The sequence below is a fragment of the Stegodyphus dumicola genome, chromosome 8 (assembly GCF_044657685.1).
Source record: "Stegodyphus dumicola isolate Sdum_Otavi_A_Nest chromosome 8, ASM4465768v1".
NCBI lineage: Eukaryota > Metazoa > Arthropoda > Arachnida > Araneae > Eresidae > Stegodyphus > Stegodyphus dumicola.
The window spans coordinates 110310527-110330958 of NC_140775.1; the positions used below are offsets into that span (position 1 = coordinate 110310527).

Consider the following 20432-nt stretch of genomic DNA (forward strand, 5'->3'; position numbering starts at 1 on the left):
ACCTTATCAACATCAGACATTCACGTCTGTTCTAATCAGTAGCTATCTGTTTCTAAGCATGCAGCTGGAGGCAACAACCAAGCTTCTGTTATTAGTCATAGTGATTATTATTTTACTCCTCAGTTTAACATATACTAGATAAAAAAAATCTGCCTAATCCTTTGGACTGAGTGATTACATGATGAAATGAAGCTGTAGAGTCATTAGGCTTTTTTGAAGCAAGAAGTGAAAAATGATCAATGCCGTCATTAGGACTCAAACCTGGACCTCTCGAATGTGCGCCAAGTGTGCTGCCATTACACAAAAAAAGCATGCAGAAAGGAGGGAGAAAATATCTTATATACTCCCCATTTTAGAGGGTGACTGGGTACTAGAGGACCTGATAGCCAAATCCTGGTGGTGAAGAATCATCATCCATCATCTTTTAGTTCGGGCACACTGCAAAAACATTATGTTTTTTCGAAGCAGAAGACTTGAAAATTTATTTTATTCTTACAAATTATAAAAGTGATATTGAAAAGGTATAGTTTGGATGTTGATATTTACTCTAGTTTATTCATTTCATATTTACTGATAGGTTGTTAATTTTTTTTCATTGATAGTTCTTAAAAGTACTTAATATCCCTATGCAGAAATGTGTACAAACCCTGTTGTAAAAGAAGGGCATACACAGTTTCATCCCACTTAGTTAACTCTTTCTTGGTGCATCACTTATTATGATATAGTGTGTACCCAGTATTTTTCAACTTATCTTGCATCAAAATTTTGATATCTGGAAACCTATAGCTCATAATGTCTTGAAATTTCATAGATCAGAAAAAAGAATTCTTTCCCTTATTTTCTTATGTTATTTTCTATATTTACTATTTTAAAAAATTGAGAGAAAATTGAATTTTTAAATATGTGGTGATGAACAAATAATAAAATTATAAAATAGCCATTATGATGTACATTTAATAAATTGTATAACAGCAAACATAAATTTATGGAAGTTTATTGAATTAAGCAATATAAAAAGTTATATTCATTATATTATTGTTGTATAAAATAAATGCATGCATCCCCTTATAAACTTGTTACTTTCATTTATAATTTGTCCATTTAAAAACTTTGAAGTGTTGTTTACTCATTTAATTCTTACTTTATAGGTTCAAGGTTTCAGTGTTAGTGGTTGGATAGGTACAGGACCTAATGGCAAGAGCTTATCAGATGTTGAAGTATATATAAATGGTCAAGTTCATGGAAAGTCAGACATAAATGGCATATATCACCTAGAAAATATGAGAGCTGGCATTTATATTTTGGAGTTGAAAAAACCATACATGTATTTTGAATCAGTTGAAATGAAAATTAATCCAAACACACCTAAACTTCCAAATATCTTTGTCAGTAAATTTTCTGTATGTGGCCAACTTATTATTGATGAATTTCCTGTAGGTTTGGAAAAGAGTGACAGAAGCATAAGTGTGAAATCTATTAAAGGTGACATACACTTACTTGTGCCAGTTCCATCAGATGGTACTTTCTGTTGCAGTACAGTTCCTGGAAAATATGAATTAGAGCCTGTTGTATCAGAGATTGAGAATAGTTTTGGTCTTAAGTTCTCTCCTGAAAAGTATTCTCTTCAGGTGGCCGATGAACCAGTGTTGAATATTGAATTTAAGCAGTTTAGGGCAGAAGTTAGAGGTAAAGTAAAATGTATCGAAGATTGTATTGATTTATTGCTCGATCTAGCTCCTCTATCACATGATAGACCACATTTAGCAGCTACTGTTATGACTGATGGCACATTTGAGTTTGATAAATGCTTACCTGGTAATTATATCTTAACTGTAGTAAAAGATGATTGGTGTTTCCAATCTAAAACATTAAAATTTACCATTACTGATAAAGATATTTTGAATCTGGAATTGCTTCAAATAGGTTTCCAGGCATCTGTAACCTTGACTCATGCATCATCTTTTAAAGTAAAATATCCATCAGGAGAGTTTCATAATGTAGAACTTCAGAAATCGAGGAATGTACTTTGTTTGCCAGAAAAAGGCATTTATAACTTTATACCAATTGGATGTCATTTGTATAAAAAAGATTCTTTTAAGTTTGACACAAACAATCCTGTAGAAATTAATTTAACGCCAACAAAACATTTAGTAACTGGCAATATTTTAACTGAACTAAATGTTACAGATATTAAAGTATTTGTTAAACGGCAGTCTTCTGGAAGTGAAGAAGTTATATCCTTACAAGAGCCACTAGATAAGAAAAAGGATTATTTTAGATATACCTTTTCAGTATTTGTTCCACCAATGTCTCAGTTGGAATTGAGAGTTTCATCGAAGCAACTGCTCTTTCGCCCTGCCCGAGCAACTATTAAAGTCGAAGATGATTGTTTGGAAAATGCTGTTGAAATCATTGGAAAGAAAGGCTTGTTTCTCAATGGATCTGTTACACCTCCACTAGGTGGAGTAAGTATAAAAGTACTAGTTAAAAAAACTCAGGAACTTTATACTAAAACTATAACAGATGATGCTGGCAAATTCCTTGTTGGACCTCTGGAAGATGAGAGTGATTATATAGTGAATGCAGAGGTGGAAGGTTATGTTTTCAAACCTTTGGATAATTTAGGAAATTTCTTAGCTTTCAAACTAGCTGAAATTGTGGTAGAAGTTACAAATGAAGATGGTTCACCTCTTCCTGGAGTTTTACTTTCATTAAGTGGTGGAACAGATTATCGTAAGAACAGTGTAACACAGAAAAATGGAAGACTTTCTTTTTCGGGATTAGGGCCAGGACAATACTTCTTGAGACCAATGTTAAAAGAATTTAGTTTTGACCCATCTTCTAAAATGATTGATATAAAAGAAGGAACACAGGTTAATATAAAAATCAGGTAATATTCCTTCAAGTTAATATAAAAATTTTGCTTGTGATATGATCTTAAAATTATCTGTGACAAAGATTAGTAGTATTTTCCTTTTGTCTCATATAGTTTTCTGGCAGTAGTTTCACTGTTTAGAAAATAACCTGTGTAGAAAACTGATCTAAGGAATACCATTCCATTTATTATTTTAGGGTTGTTAGAGTTCTGGGTAAACTAACTTCTTTTCACAAAAATTAAGCTTGCACCCTCAAAGCCCATTGATGTAGTTAGCGTTATATAACTGAAAGAGAACTGGTTAGATAATTTTAAAGCACTTTATTTCTTAAAAAAGTACTTTTAATGAATTTTTAGTGAGTATGTTTGCTTTCTTAGGTGAAATGAATGTGTATCTTTAACATTAAAGGCAATTAATAAATGAAATAATAATATTCAAATTGCACTAATCTTGCATTAGGAGCAATAACCCTATCACTCTGGAACTCTGTTTGATATAGGCAGCAAAAAATACATGGCATTTACTGTCATTTTATAAAAAGGCTCAATTTTCCAGAAAAATTAAATAAAATAAAACATTTCAGCAGTAGAGGAATGATCAGTGCTAATCCTGAATATGTTAAAAGTCCTAAGATTAGAATGTTACCCAGTAGAACATCATTGTTGAGGAGGGAAAGATGTAAGAGCCAAAATGGTTTTAAAAAAATCAGAAAATGAATTAATGATTATGTTATTTTATTATTTATTTATTTTTTAATTCTATAACCATTGCCAGTATTTTTGCTGTTAGTCAACAAATGGTACAATAGTAAATCGAAAGAGTTAAGTGTCATTCAAATTAAATTCAGTTTCCAAGGAATTGTTAGATATAAAATTGATAAAACTTTAAAGTAAATAAAATGTTGTGTTAATTTATAGGCTCCTACTAACATAGAGAATTATTAGAAGTTTCCTTTGTACCTGTATGATTTAAATGTCTTTGTAATAGTCATGTCCAGTGATTAATCTGAAACTAGCAAGCCTCACAACCCTAGGCAAGAAATGGAGATGCATATATTTTTTTTTTCTGTAATATGTTTAAAAGGTTTTATCTAAAGCTGAATCCACCAGTATTAATTGTCTCTTTTTTTCATAGGAACAGAAAAGGCAATCTGCTTAATGTTTTGCAACAGTAAAGGAGAATCAGATTAAAGTATTTGAAATCTGGACTTAATCAGACTACCATTAGTAACAAATTTCTTAGACAATCTAGAACTAAATCACCTGTGCATTTCCTAACTTGTTGCTGAGACTCAGAATCCACCTAGGAATTACATTTTCTTTAAACATTCTAATAGAATTATTTTGGTCCAATGATAAGTTCTAGATTTTATTTATAGCTGAATCCTCTTTTGAAGATTGTCCGTTTTCATTGATTTTAGAGGAAACAAGCCACTTGGTGTTTCACAGTGGTGACCAAGGATGAGATAAAGCCTGTGTCATTCAGATTATTCTCTCATTTCCAAATGGCTTGAAATCCACTGAAGAATTGTATTATTTTCTTTAGACATCCTAAGACAATTTAATTTCACTTTAAAGAATAGATCAGATCATTAATAGTATAACCGAGAGTAATAAAAGACATAATGGCAACCTGAAAATCTGCAAAAAATGCAGTGTTATGCTCAAGAATTATTGTTATTTTGTCTGCTGCTAAGGAAATATTTCTCATCTGTGTATCCAGATTGTTGCAATATTTTCCTGAAGGGCAGTAAATACTGAAACTATTTGAGTAAGCAGCAGCCCAAGCATTTTTGGATGCATTTTTTTCAGAACCGTTTGTGTACACATACAACCATGTGTCAAAGGAAAATCCAGCATGGTTAGTGATCAAAGTAGCATTTTTTTATTTCAGACTGAAGAGAGTGTTTATTTACTCTTCAAACTAGATTGAAGGATCTGTGGGTTAGTTGCAAATTTTCAAGGGGACTCATTTCATGTTTAAGGGAAAATCAAGCAGTCTAAAGATGTCATTGGTATCATAAAATTTTTTAAATGTTGGATGGAAGAGTCTTTGAGTTTTTAACCTTTCACATGCTGATGCAGAATTTATTAGGCAAGTGTGCTATTCTTCTCAGCATTTCCTATGTAAGAATTATGGTGTTCTGTTTTTTGTCGTAGAAGCTCCAGTGTACTCTGCATCTCATAGCAACTATTTGAATCAGTTTTATACCTTCATTAATCAAATGCAGCGTATTATTTTGGAAAACATTAAATCTGGTTTTGTTTTATTGGGATCTTGCTGCTACATACAGTTGCAAGACATGTGTAATTTTTGTAGACTATACATAAAATGTCTTGATTCAAGCCACAGATAGTTCCAACTAAATGCTTTAGATTTTGTTTGCCCCCAATTAGTAGCTCTAGTAACCTGTTATTTTAATTCAGTTTCGAGTACAGGCAAGGATTTCAGATAAATATATTTATTTCTATGACAGAAGTTGATATTGTGTTTTGTACCTAAAATAAAAAATTAGAATATAGTTATTATATGTATCTATATTAATTACATCCTATTTTAATTTATCCATTGTTTTAGTACTTTTAGGCTTATTGATGAATGTTCATCAAAGTAGTGAAATCAGTTCTGTCCACAAACAAGGGATTATCAGTAAATCTTGTATGACAGAAACAAGTTTGGAAATAGTTTCACTTAAATCACTTATTGTGATGTTGAAAAAAACTGGACTTGACACTGCTTCTTGTGGCAGAGTTTGTTTGACCATAGACAGAGGGTGCCCTATAGAGATATAGTGGTTTTTAAAATGGAATAACAAAGGAATGTTAACAGTTATAAAAATTATTCATGCAGAAGATTAAGGTGTGAGGGCAAGAATGTGTTTAGTATGCTTCCTTGTATTAGAACCAAATGCTACTAACCGATGGCAGTTTAGTTTCTAAAACTGTCAATCACTGGAATACTTTTGCAAATTTCATAAAACTTTTCTTAAAATAAATGTCCACCTTTAACCCCTTCAAGACGGGTGTATCATATATGCATGAGCAGCTAATCTTCTTATGAAATGCCATGCCATTTAGCATAACTCACCTCGGAGACGGTGTGTTGCACCATTGCATCACCTGGCTGCTAGCAGCAGTCCCAACTGCCGCTAGCAGCCAGGTGATGACACACCCATCTGCGGAGGGTTTTTTTGTTCAGCAACATGTCGTCGTAAAGGGGTTAAATATGCATGTAAATTATTTGTTGTAAGTTAAGTATGAAGTTAGCAGACACATTCTGCCCTGTCATTACTGGAATGGCTTTATATTCATAATTTATGATTATTACACTTTCTGCAGTTGTAGTGTGATTTTATTGATGCATTACAATTTTTCAAGTTGCTCTAAAGGAAGAAATCACATTGATTGAGATCTGGTTAATAAGCTGGGTAATACATACACTTGCCAACTGTATGGGAGTAGTTAATGTAATACAATAATGGGATTATCAAATAGTCCTCCAGAAAGATTTAAAAAAAAAAAAAAAACTCATCAGTCCAATAAGATAAAGTTTGAAAGTAATGATGTGAATTTATTGTCTCCTGTAGAAAATTTGTCTGGAAATATAACCAATTTTTGCAATATCTTTTGCATTGCTGCCATGAATATACAGCTGTAGTTTTAAGAATCAATCATTTTGGACTACAAATAGTGACATTCTTAATGGTCTGTCAATTTGTTGTAAAACTGCAGACGTCTGATGTTACCTGCCAGGTTCTTGCAAATTTCTCCTGCAATTGTTTTATTGAATTCTGATGTGGTTCTCTGTCTCTTTAGAAACTGCACTTGAAGTGCTCATCATTGTTGTACCATCATTGTCGTATTCTATTCAAATATGCTTTGTTCTAATGAATACACCCTTTTCATACTTTCCTAATACTGCATTCTGTGTATGTCTGCTTATTTACAAACTTGCCATTGTATTTCCACTATGTCAAGTATAGTATAATCTTGGAGCACATACCTCACCTAGAGTATGCTGAAGTGTCATCTGTCATTGAAATTTGATACTAATACAATTAAGCATACTAAAAATATCCTAGACCTCACACATTAATATCCTGCAGGAATAATTTTAATGACTCTCTCTCTGTCTTTTATTATTATTTTGCTATTCCATTAAAAAAAAAAAAAAAAAAATCTTATCTTATGAACCTGGCAAGAGCAGCCTTTAGTAGCATCTACTACTCTTACTGCCTAACATGAAAATTGCCCATAGGGCTTGGTAAAACTAAAATACGTGGGAGATAACCTCCCCACCTAAAATGGTGAAACCCTAAGTCTTGTGCATAAGCACGTATGATGTGAAAATTTTGAAAAGCATCTGGTCGCAAAGTTACTTTCATCTGGGTGTAGCCATCTGAGCTGTGACTCTCCTCTCCAAGTTGAAGGAAGTTGATTCGCCGAGGCCAGTCACATGGGTGGTCACCCACCCACGTGACTGGCCTCGGCGAATGCTGCTGGAAACAGGATGTCCTGTAGAATGAAAACATAAATTACACAACGAAAATTATGAAAAAATCAGCTGAATTTTCAAGTAAAGCTTAATCTTCTTCCTCTGCAAATTTCATCATCATTGTAGCTGCTCAAAATCCTGCATTTAACTTCACTACTGTAGTTTTTGCTGTGCATATCATTTTGATGTGTGAAATAATGTCTCTCAGGAATCTGTTTATTTTCGGATCTTGCAGCCAACTTACTGCTTCCGTAAATTCTTGTGGTGGGGCAGGGTTGCCACGCTACCTGGAAAACCGGGAGAACCGGGAAAAGTCAGGGAATTCGAAAATTGACCAAAAAATTCAGGGAATTTAAGTATTTTTGTCAAAATCTGGAAAAGTCAGGGAAGTTCATACAATGATCCCGCCAAAAAAAAAAAAAAAAGATTTTTGCGCCGACGTCGGAAGAGATAACTTTTTTGGCGAATTGCGTATCACGTGAGTGTCTGCTGGCATAGAGCCAATTTTCGCAGCTCCAATTTGATTGCCTTTTAGAAAGGCAAAGCAAGTTTCCCGCAACTTTTGGTTTCCAGTATTCTCGAGAATCGCATGTGCAGTGCATGAACTAAAGAAAGTACCTATTCTCGTATAAAACAAAATGGGTTTAATCTTAGTATACGGTACCATGGAGGTTAGAATCAAAGAATATGTATTGTAAAGAAGGAAAACCTCTCTGCAACAGACATGGCACCGTTCCATCATAGAGGGAAACAGCTGTGCATGCGTGATATATCTGCCGCCAAAGCTGGAAACCGGTGTCGAAGTTCGAAGGTACGTTGTCAAGAGTTCATTAAATGAATATCCTTTAAAATTTCTTTAACCAGTTGCGCTAAAAAGACGTGCCACGCACGTCGAGATTTTTTGTCTCAAACTGCGAGCGATAAGCATTTATCGCAAAAATGAAAATAACATGGTGCACACGTCGCCTAACAACGAGATTGTTTATTTCTCGAGTTACAGCTCTGGATTGCACTCGCAGATGCGGAGCGGCGTAAATGAGACACTTTACCACTTGCTATATTGTAGCGCACGGCACCGCAAACGTGAAGTTTAGTCTTAGCGCAAGTAGTTAAACTCTAAATTAAAAGAAAATATTTTTTGGCGCAAGTAAATTAATTCCTAGGTTAGTAATTTTCAGGGGGGGAAAACTACGAAAATCTGTTTTTAAAATTATTGCGAAAAATCCAAGAAGAAACGTCCTTTGATAAAACGTTTCTTCTTGGATTTTTCGCAATAATTTAAAAACGGATTTTCGTAGCTTTCTTTTTGTCAAAGAACGTTTCTTCTTAACACGTTTCTCAATTTCAGGTACACATCGCGGAGAGGGAAATTCTGGCCGCCAGGTTCCGTCGCCAAATCCCTTGGCAAATTTTCCCTCCGCATTCTAGCGGCGTAATAGCATTTTACTTGTATGGAAAATTTTCTTCTTTACATAGACCAAAGAATTAGAGATTCTTTGCATAGACGTTTTTTGGTTAAAATAATTTCCGTGTATGGATTTGGCGACATGATGATGCGCAGTAAACGGGTCATTTTGGTCTTGGCGACAATTTTCAAAATCCAAAGCCTAGTATTTTTAGTAGTGCCAAAGCCTTACCGTATACTAGAATTTTACCGCAAAATCTTTTTAAACTTTTCTTTTTAATAAATACCTTGCCATTTTGCAGTAAAATAAAAAATAGTAATCTGTCATCTAGGTTAACCATGTAATATAACTATATTCGCTAAAATATCGTTGATTATTCTAATTCAATTTTTCAGTAATTATCTTTATTTTTATGTTATTCGTATAATTTAATGATGCTTCTTCCCTCTAAATTTATTAATTATTAGTAAATAATATTTCTAAATTTCAGGAAATTTTCTCTGGCATAATCTTGAAATTAATTCTAGCAGTATGATGACATACCATCACGAAATTTAATGCACATATTTTTTTCTTATGTATGCTGCGAACTAAATATAAAATACCTCAATTTATTAAAATAGATTTCTTTGTTTCGTTTAGCTGCAGAATGTCTGCAAAAAAAAAGCCTTATTTTATTCCAGATTGGGAAGATTCTAATCTCAATCTTCAATGGAGAAAACAACAACTATTATAATTATATTTATGTTTTCAAGTGTTAAGGTGCTTTTTAAGAACATACCTCACACAAATTAAATTTACCTAAAATCTAACCTAACTATTTAGCATTGCGTTGTGATTTATAAGGACCGGATTAGCCTCGTGTTGAACTGGTGATGATCATGACTAATAATTAAATAAAACATACATTTGTTATCCAATGTATATATCTTAAATTTTATTAAGTTTCTTAAGTGGAAAAGTAAACAAAATTATCAAACAAAGTATACCAAGAATAATTAAGAATAAATGTCCTCTGGGATTTATTGAATAATAAGAATAAAGTGAATTTGCTACACAATACAAGTAATACCATAATTTACCTCTTAGCGTAGCCAACGTACATTACGCGGATAGACTGGAATTTTCTTGAAACGCACCTGGAAAACCTGAAAAAGTCAGGGAATTTCATTCTCCTGTTTGAGTGGCAACCCTGGTGGGGGTTGTAGAGTTTTCTTCGCTTTTTCTCTGTATGGCTTCGGTGGATTGTTTGATGATTTCGTCTCGGTTTCAATCAGTTTGAGAAAGTCTACTGCTGTAGGGATGGGAGTAACTGCTTTTGGTTGATTTTTCTTTTTATTTTTCAAGTCTCTTCCTAATTGCAGGGTACCCATGGTACGAACTGACGTGTTGTTGCGAGCAAAATAGGCATGTCAGTTTTTCCTCGGGTTTTAAAGTGCAAAACTTGCTCCTGTGGTTGTTCCCACATTTGCAGCAGGACTGTCCATCCTTTTTTAGAACACAGAGCATATTGAAATGTAATTCTTATAGATTTTTGGAGAAGAAAAAATAATATGCAAAGACTTCTTGAGGTAGCAGTAGAAATCAGTTTATTGAGCAGTTCAGCTCTCCATATCCTGTCAAAAGCACTTTTGAAATAAACAAGTACAGATGGAATTCTTTTTCAGAAAAGCTCTTCTTGATCACCAATGTAGTCGAACTGTTTATTCATTCACTGTGTCTGAAAATCTATTTGTCTTTAAGATATTATCTCTTTTACATCTGATTCATACAACAATCTGTTTACAATTGTCTCTGTTGTTTACATATGTAGCAATAAAATAGGAGTAATTAATGCTATCTTTTGAACTGCTAAATTTAAGTCAATCAAAGTGCGGTGCAATGTTGTCCATAAACTTGTTCTTAATTTACGTCCATTTAATTCTTCTTGTATGTCTTTTCTCATCACTATATTTAAAATTGTTTCTAGATAGTAAATACTTTTGCATTTTTTTTTTTTTCCCCCCCAGAGGTAAGCGTGTAGCTTATAGTCTGTATGGTACTGTAACCTCTTTAACTGGAGAGGCAGAAGTTGGAATAGCCGTTGAGGCCCTTGGTGTAGCTGGCAGTACATGTGGTCAGTACCAAGAAGAGGCCATTAGTGAACAAGGAGGTGCATTTCGCATTCGAGGGCTGCAACCAGAATGTGAATATATGTTACATTTGAAACCAGGAATGGATGTTAATCAGCATATTGAGCGTGCTACACCCAAAGAGATTAAATTAAAGGTAGTAATCTAATGCTTTAGTTTATTTATGTGTGACCATTGTATGTTTTAATGTTAGAGCATTTTCTGTGTATTCAATATACTTTTATTTTAAATATTTTTTAACATTTCATCTGTGTTTCTTCTAACACAATATTTAGCACAATTTGGGGATAATACAATGTGTAACAAAAGAGGGTATATGAAATTTTTTTTTAAAGTTAGTGTGAAATTGTGATATAAATGCTACGACGTTAAACAAAAGAAAAGAAAATATTATTATTATTGACCCCTGATAAGGAAAAAACATATCTTGCAAGGTATCCATACATCGCTGGTTTCTTAACATCCTAAATTAAACGTTGTTACACTAATGTAAGGCCACAGGCTCCATTTTATTTCACAGTTTTTAATGCCATTGCCTTCACAGTAAAAAGCAATGAACACACTGTCCAACTACACTCTACAGCCAAGGACTTCAGAGTGTCTCAAATAATGTTTAATTCATGGATGTAAGGGCATAATGGTATGCTGATTCAGTAACAAAATTTAAAAACGAAAAAGAAAAAAAAAAAAAAAAAAAAAAGTTTGCCTCTTAGGGGAACAGAAAAACTTTGGAAAAAAATCTTTCATCTTAAATACTGAACTTAATTCTATTAATTTGAAATTTCTTTTACTTTTCGTGAACTAATGTGTGTGACTTCTCGACATCACGTTTAATCCATGCTAAATAAATATTGGAAAGCCATCTAACACATTACCACCATGGAAACACCTAAAGATAGTTTAAGTACAACCGTCAGCAAGTATAAGAAATTAACATGAAAAATAAGAACTAAAACAAAACATATAACACTAAAACAAAAGTTTTTCACTTAATAATAAGTTCCAAAACAAAAAATAAGAAGTCCAAAAGTTTTTTAAGCTAAAAAATGCCTGTTTCAGAATTTTTAACTGTCCTTTGCTATTTTGTGTTTCAGTATTCCATTTTCTGTTTGTATGCACTTTATTGTCTTTACACTTTTCACTTTATTGTACATCTTTATAATCCAACACTAGCTTCACTGCTTGGAGATAAATTTGTATACTTAATCAGGACAGCATCTCCTGCTTCTAGGTTTTTTTTGGAGCCTTGTGCCAGTTAGGCTTGGGTTACAGTGTCAACAGATATTCAGAAGACACTCTCTTCCAAAGTTGTTGCAACATTCATTGTACAATTCTCCATTTGTCTGGTTTATTGATGTTACCACCAAGGGGTTTTTCAGGCACTGAAGTCAATGCCTTTTGTACGAGGGCTATCCAGAAAGTAGATTACGTTTTGGAGTAAAAAAATAAACAAAGTATAGGAAACAAATTTTATTATATACAGATGAAAGCCACACTCAAATACTACTTTTCTACATAGTCACCATACAAATTAAGGCATTTATCGTAGCGATGTACGAGCTTGGAAATTCCTTCGTCGAAAAATTCGGCCGCCTGCGCCTTCAACCACTTCGTTACCTCTTCTTGCCTTCCATCTTGCACAAAACTTGTGGTAACCAAGCTTTTCGCTGATGATTTCGTGCAACAAACTTCGCGAAATTTGTGGAAAACTCAAAGAAAGTTCCGTTATTGTGAAATTTCGATTTTCACGGACTTTAGCATCGACTTTTTCGAGAAGTTCGGCGGTCACTATGCTGGGTCTCCCACTTCGATCTTCGTCGTGAACATTGGTTCGGCCATTTTGAAATCTTATGACCCACTGACGCACTCCACCTTCAGTGATAATATTGTCCCCATACACTTCACGAAGTTGCCGATAGATTTCTATCGGTTTACAGTTTTTTGCAGTCAGAAACCTTATTACTGAGCGCACCTCGCAGCTCGCGGGATTTTCAATTAACGCAGACATTTCAAACCGTCACAGTATCTGAACGGAGCACAGCACGAACCTCTCACTAGCACGGCTAGATGCAGACTGAGCTGCGCAACGCTCTGACCCCAAGATGGCCGCGCTAGCCCCGCCCCTAGCGGACACAGACGGAAACGTAATCTACTTCCTGGATGGCCCTCGTATAATAAAGTGTGCAGGAATAAAAACAGAACAATCATTAGGATCATTTGACAAATGACAAAGCGGTCTGAAATTTATGCAGGCCTTGACCTTCATTATTATTGTTGCAAATTCTTCACATGTAAGGCTTTGATTTTGATTGCCTAATATTCATTTTAGAAAAAATTTCAAAGATCTCACCTTGGCCAAGACCACTAAAATGGGAGTCTGAAGAAGGGTTGAACATCCATTTTATGTTTTCAGAAGCTGGGAAATTTAAGATTGCCTTATTCTTCTGAAGTATGGTAATTTCTGTAGCATGCTCCTTACTTGCAGCATGAAGTTTGTACCATAATCACTGTAGATTTCTGAAGATTTTCTTCGATGAGAAATGAATCTCTTTAGGATGTTTAGAAGCCTTTGATAAAGTATCATTCATAAATTCCAGATGAACTACCTTAATTGTGAAGCATAAGAAGACACAAATATAACATATCCCTATTATGTCTTTCTGTTCTCTTAAAATATTTAGCTGTAAAGGGTCCAGAGAAATCAACGCCTACACATGGGAACACAATAGGCTGAACTCTGGAATTATAAAGGTCAGCTTTAACTTGTTGCACACTTTACAGATGGTTGCAGCATACAGTACATTTTCATAAAATCTTCCTAATTTAATTATACCTCTTGAGGAAGTAATCTGAAACTTCTCTCATAATGCAGCTTATAGAAGCATTAGATTAGCATGCAGATGTGTCAAATGATATTGCTTTATTGCTTTTCAATGACATGATAATTTTTTAGGAAGTAAAATGAAATGTTCCTGCTCCTCTGGAATCAGTGTATTCTTGTGACGGCTACCTACTTTCAGAATTCCACATTCGTAAATGAATGGTGACAAGCAGAGAATTCTGCTGCTTCTCTAATCTTTGGCAATTTAATTTATTGGAAAACTGTGACTTCTGGAGTTATTTCACTATTACCCTTTCAGTGTCATGCAGCTCTTTTATAGACAAGAAACCCTCATTTCTATTTGCAGGATTTGCAGAATAATTTTTTTTTTTTTTTTTTCTAAATCTCAAGCATCCAGAAATTATTCATGTCTCTCTTGTCCAAGATAAATATCTACTGAAGATGCTGTCACAGAGTCTTCAAAATAGGTTGGGAAAAAGAAATGCTGTACATAATTCCAATCTGAATAAAGATTGCACCTTTACTGGGAAAATGTCTTGGTGCCACTAAAAATCTTGAAGTTAAAAGTTTCACTATAATTTGGAGTACTGATCGGATACAAATGACACTTCAGTATGTACAGAATACCTGATGCTGTTGTACATTTAACAGGTTCTATGACTAATTGTAGAGATTTTTTCATCATTGACAAAACATAAAATTCTTGATAGAATACATCTCATTCAGTGTTTAAGCTTCTGTGAAGTTGATCATTCCGAGAATGTTTCTCACCCTTGTTTTTGAAAAAATATTTTGATAAAAATCACACAAGATGCAAGCCAACCTAAAGTATCATAAATCCATGCCATTTCAGGAAGAATAGTTCTTTTTGTAACTACCTCATTATTTCTGTTAGAAATTGTGAACTGAAAACTATCACTGTTTGGGTCATTAGATCCTTAGGGCGTTTATCATTTCATCATTCTTTATGACTAGTGGATGTTCAACATTGTTCATTTCATTCAAATAAGTGCAACCACTTCCAAAATATTTGAAAGTAACTTTCTTAGCACAAATCCTCTGTTCAATAATTTTTCAGCTCCTCTGTCACTCTTGTGGCTTTATCTGTTGTTTCTGCATCAGTTAAAAGGTAGTCAACGTAATGTTTGTATGATTTTTGAAACTCTTTTAAAATGCTTTTCCTTATCAATAGCTAACCGCATAATAGCTCTAGCAGAAAGGAATGGCATTGTCGATAATCTCTACTCGTCTAGTTTATTATCTCCAACTCTACCAGACCACAAATATGATATAGAGAAAACACATCACACAAGATATCCATAGTTTGTTAGGTATTTAATATTCTAAATTAAAAGTTGATATACTAATTTAAGGGCACTGCCTTCACATTGTTTCACAAATTTTAAGGTCATTGGCTTCACAGTAACAGTGATAGACACACTGCCCTGTTAACACACTACAGTCAAGAATATGTCTTGAATAATGTTTAGTTCCCAGTTCTCAGCTATAAAAGTGCAATACACTGATTCAGTAACAAAATAACCAAAGAAAGTTAAGTTCTCCTAACAAAATAAAAAAACTTTGGAAGGAAAAACCTTTCATTTTTTAACAGCTCATCAGATAAAAATTGAATTGAACTTGAGTAATTTTTAAATTATTTTTACTTGTAACGAACTAATGTGTGCGACTTCTTGAGTTCAGGTCTAATCTACGCTAAATAAAAGCTGAAAGGCAATCTCTGATACCCTCATTATTTAAAAAGTGCCAAGATCATTGATAAACCATTAACGTATGTTACAAATGACATGCAGCTCTTAGCAGTATTAATTCTAGCAGTATGATGACATCACGAAATTTAATGCACATATTTTTTCCTTATGTATGCTGCGAAATAAATATAAAATACCTCAATTTAGTAAAAAAAATATCATTAAATAGATTTCTTTCTTTCGTTTAGCTGCAGAATGTCGGTAAAAAAAGCCTTATTTTATTCCAGATTGGGCAGATTCAAATTTCAATCTTCAGTGGAGAAAACAACTCCTATTATAATTATATTTGTGTTTTCAGGTGTTAAGGTGCCTGTTCTTGCCGAAGATAGCTCGAACTTATTTAATGATACTTAACTTCAGTAAGTGGACTGTAATATTAACTATAACAAATTTATTTTAACAAAAACAACATTATTGAATACTAGCACACGCATGTGCTTATAGTTACCTATGTAACTTAGCTAAGAGCGAGCAACCATATGCTCTTACATCAAGTCAGAAATCGTTCATACTAACAAAGCAAAAACGAAATAACTTTAGGGTTACACTAAAGCCAAACTCTGCTTGGCGTAAAACAATGCTGCCGAGCAATACTTTTTCAGACACCGAACATCCCGCCCGGCGTTGAAATATTAATTTCAATACAATAAGTAGAATTCAAAAAAGTAATAAATGTTCATACAATACAAAATGATACAATGTAAATTAATGCACAAATTATAATACAAGTAATTACACTGTGAAAAGAACAAATATGATGGATTACAATTCAAACCTTCAAATAAACATAAAAATTCGTACATTATTTCTCAATTGGCAGTACAGCAATTTTAGTAACTGCTCGTTTATAAATACCATTTTTGGTTTTTGACAGAGACAACTCGCACAAGGTTGTCCTTCCCATAAAACACATCTACAATTCTCCCTAACAACCATTTGCAGGTAGGAAGATTTTCTTCCTTAATCACTACCATATCCCCTATTTTAATATTTTGTTTAGCAATCATCCATTTATTTCTTTGAATCAAAGTGCTCAAGTAATTATTAGTCCAGTTCTTCCATATATTTTGTACCATTTTTGTAGTTTTTTGCATAAACTAAGTCTGTTATTATCTACTTCTGTAAAATTGGGTTCAATTATTGAATTGATCGATCGACCTATAAGGAAATGACCAGGGGTCAAAACATTTAAATCATCAATATTAGAAGTTAACGGTGTAAGAGGGCGAGAATTTAAGATTCCCTCTACTTGAACATTTACTGTCAAAAATTCTTCGTAGGTTAATACTGAATTTCCTACTGTTTGTTTAAAATGAAATTTAAAGGATTTTACTCCTGCTTCAGATAGACCATTAAAATTTGGTGCTCTTGGGGGTATAAACTTCCATTGTATACCTTCCTCGGCTAGAAAAGTAGCTAAAGTTCCATTCTGCTTTAGAAAAATACTCATTAATTTTTTTATTTCTGTATTTGCACTAACAAAGTTTTTTGCATTGTCACTAAATATTTTTTTTTTTTTTGGTTTACCTCGTCGGGCAAAGAACCTCTTCAGACAAGCAATGAATGCTTCTGCGGTTAAGTCATTGACAATCTCTAGATGAATTGCTTTTGTCACCATACAAACAAAAATACGAACATATATCTTATGATAGTTACCCTTGCGTTGCCCGTTGTACTTTATCAAAAATGGGCCGCAGTAATCAATAGCACAACAATTAAATGTAAAGTTAATATTAATTCTCTCTTTAGGTAATTCTCCCATTAGTTGTTGAGAAATTATTGGTTTTGCCTTAAAGCAAATTATGCAGCTTTGGACTATCTTTCTAGCTATATTCCTGCCATTAATGGGCCAATAAATTTGTCTAATAGAATTTAATAGTGATTGTGGACCATTATGAAAATCCTTTTCATGAAAATAAATAAATATAAGTTCAGTTAACTTATTCTTGGCAGGCAAAATAATGGGATGTCTTTGACTATAACTTAAATTAGAATTCTTTATCCTACCACCTACCCTTAACAGACCTTTTTCATCTAAGAAGGGATCAAAATATTTTAACTTACTGCTTGATGTTATCTGTAGACCTTTCTGCAACAAAGAAATTTCTTCTGCAAAATACCTACCTTAAATATATTTAAGGAGTGTATTCCTTGACAGTTCCATTTCATCTATACTAATACTACCTGTTCGTTTCTCACTTGTGTTCCTACAGTTGTAGATAAATCTGAAAAGTAAACTAAGAATTCGTATTAGTTTCAAGAAATCATTAGCTATTTTTAGGAAGTCATCAAAGAATGAATCAGTTTTTAAAGTCAACAAGGAAGTCGTAACTGGTTTCAGTTCTGAAGAATAAAGCTCATCACTAAGTCCCTTTTTATCTTGAAAATTGTCCTTGTTTAAAAAATCAGGACCTTTCCACCACAGCTTGTTAGATCCAAGAGTTGTAGCATCTGATCCTCTGGAAATGATGTCGGTTGGGTTCATTTCTGAAGATACATGTCCCCACTGATAGTTAGAAGTAAGTTGTTGAATTTGTGAGACTCTATTACTCACAAAGGTTTTCAAAAGATGCGGTGATGTATTGATCCAGGCTAAAGCAATGCTTGAATCTGACCAGAGCTTAACGTCATCAATTTTGAGTTTCAAAGCTTCTAACCTTTTGCATAAGTTTGGAGAGGAGTAGACATGCTGATAGTTCTAATCTAGGAATAGTCATAGTCTTGATTGGTGCTACACGAGATTTGCTACAAAGAAGTTTACTACAATATTCACTAGGGCTTGTAATGCTTTGAAGATATATCACTGCCCCAAATGCCTTCTTGGAGGCATCCGCAAATCCCTGTAAAATGAGCATTGAAAAGGTCTCTTTTAAAATGCAACGAGGTACTTGTATATTTTCTATACTCTGAAGAGTTTTAATAAGCACATTCCATTCATTGGCAAGAGGTGGTGGTAACTGTTCCGCCCAGTCTAGCTTAAGCAACCAAAGTGCTTGCATGAATATCTTTGCCTTGCTAATAATAGGACTGAGTAGGCCTAAAGGATCATATAATCTCGCTATTTGAGATAAAACATCTCTCTTCGTAACATCAGGCTTTTCATTAACAGTAACTTTATATTGCAATGTATCCTTCTTATTATTCCACAACATACCTAACGTCTTCACAGTTGTATTACTATTACAATCAAATGAAAAATTCTGTAAATCAGAGTTCTGAGAATCAAAACTAGTACACCACTTGTGTAGCTTCATTCCTCCTCTTTGGAGCAATTCTGTCAAATCTTTCTGGAGCTGAATGCATTCCTTCAAATTCGAAGATCCAGTAAGACAGTCGTCTACATACAAATCTTCCAAGACCACTTTCGATGCTACAAGAAAATCCTTTTCTTCATCCTTCGCTAACTGTTGAAGAGTCCTTTGTGCCAAATATGGAGCGCATGCTGTGCCATAAGTTACCGTTTTGAGTCTGTATATTTCTATAGGCTTATCTTCATCTTCCTTCCAAAGTATTTTCTGATATTTGGTCTGCGATGATGATATCTCCATATGATTTAATGATGCAATATTTCAATTTGTCGAAACATTTTCTCAATATCGGCAGTAAATGCATAAATATGCTTTCTAAACCGTATCATGATGGAAAAAAGTTCCTCTTGAATCATTCCACCTTTACATAATATGTCGTTCAATGAACAACCGTTAGTAGTTTTGGCACTTGCGTCGAACACAACGCGTAACTTTGTTGTTTTACTATCAGGTTTCAGCACGCCATGATGAGGAAGAAAATATCCTCCTTCAGTTTCAGAATAGTCTTCCATCCTCTCCATATGATTTAATGATTCATATTCCCTTAAAAATGAAACATAAAGTTCTTTCATTACAGAATCACTCGACAAACGTTTCCACAATTGATTCAGTCTTTTTTCAGCGATTTCCTTTGAATCCCCTAATTGTATGTTTTCACCAATATCTGGCTTGAACGGCATTTTAACCACATATCTTCCATCCGCATGCCGGTAAAATGAGTTTTTAAAAAGTTCGTTGCAATAATTTAATTCAGAATTAACTGTAGATTTAGTTTCATTTACTTCTTCAACTTCCCAGAATGACTTTACTAAGTTATTTAACGAATTAATTTCTGTTGACAAAAAACAATAATTTAAGTCATAATTTTTTACATTTGGAATTCTAATGCTTCCAGAAACTAAAAAGCCGAAGCAGCTGTTTTGAAGAAGTAACTCATTATCTTCTAAACGTATTTTATCTGTTTTTAAAAATTCAAAAAATAATTCCGCACCTAATAATAAATCTACCTTTTTTGCCTTGAAAAATTCATCATCAGCTAACTTTATTTCTTTCGGAATATTTAATTTCGAAATATCAATAGATTTCGATGGTGTCATGTCAGTTATTTTGGGAACAACTAATAACTCTATTTCCCATCCATTTTCCTTTTCTAAGTTCGATAAACTCGTCTTTATTTGCGATTTAACATTCAAAATAGTGTTGCCTATTTCACTAACTGGAATAAATGCTCGTTCTTATTTTATTCCTAATGAGTTCATAACACCTACAGTACAAAAATTAGAAGTCGAAGCTGAATCAAGCATGGCTCTAAAAGGAATTCGTTCATCGTAAACATCGCGAAGATAAACAATCGCTGTATTTATTAACACAAATTTAGATTTATTTGCAGCTGCCATCAAAGTTGTGTGGGGGGGAGAGGGGCAGTCCACTTTCCTATTCACTGACGAAAGGTTCAAGGTCAATTCATTTTCTTTCGATGATTCATTTTGTTTTTCGATGATTCATTTTGTTTTTCGTCAATTTTATGTAACAGCGAATGATGTGTGTCTTTCTTACAGACATAACAATTGAGTTTAGCCTTACACTGCGATAATACATGTGATG

General features: G+C 33.6%; 1 protein-coding gene across 3 annotated transcripts in view; it reads left to right on the forward strand.

Annotated features, from left to right (window-relative positions):
* The window catches only part of LOC118184869 (BOS complex subunit NOMO3), a 57212-nt gene that overhangs the window by 22722 nt on the left and 14058 nt on the right, over window positions 1-20432 (forward strand). For all 3 annotated transcript variants that reach the window (XM_035354596.2, XM_035354594.2, XM_035354595.2), the window contains exons 4-5: window positions 1149-2890; window positions 10786-11044. In XM_035354596.2, the coding sequence (XP_035210487.1) occupies window positions 1149-2890; window positions 10786-11044 (2001 nt within the window). The remainder of the gene's footprint in view (window positions 1-1148; window positions 2891-10785; window positions 11045-20432) is intronic.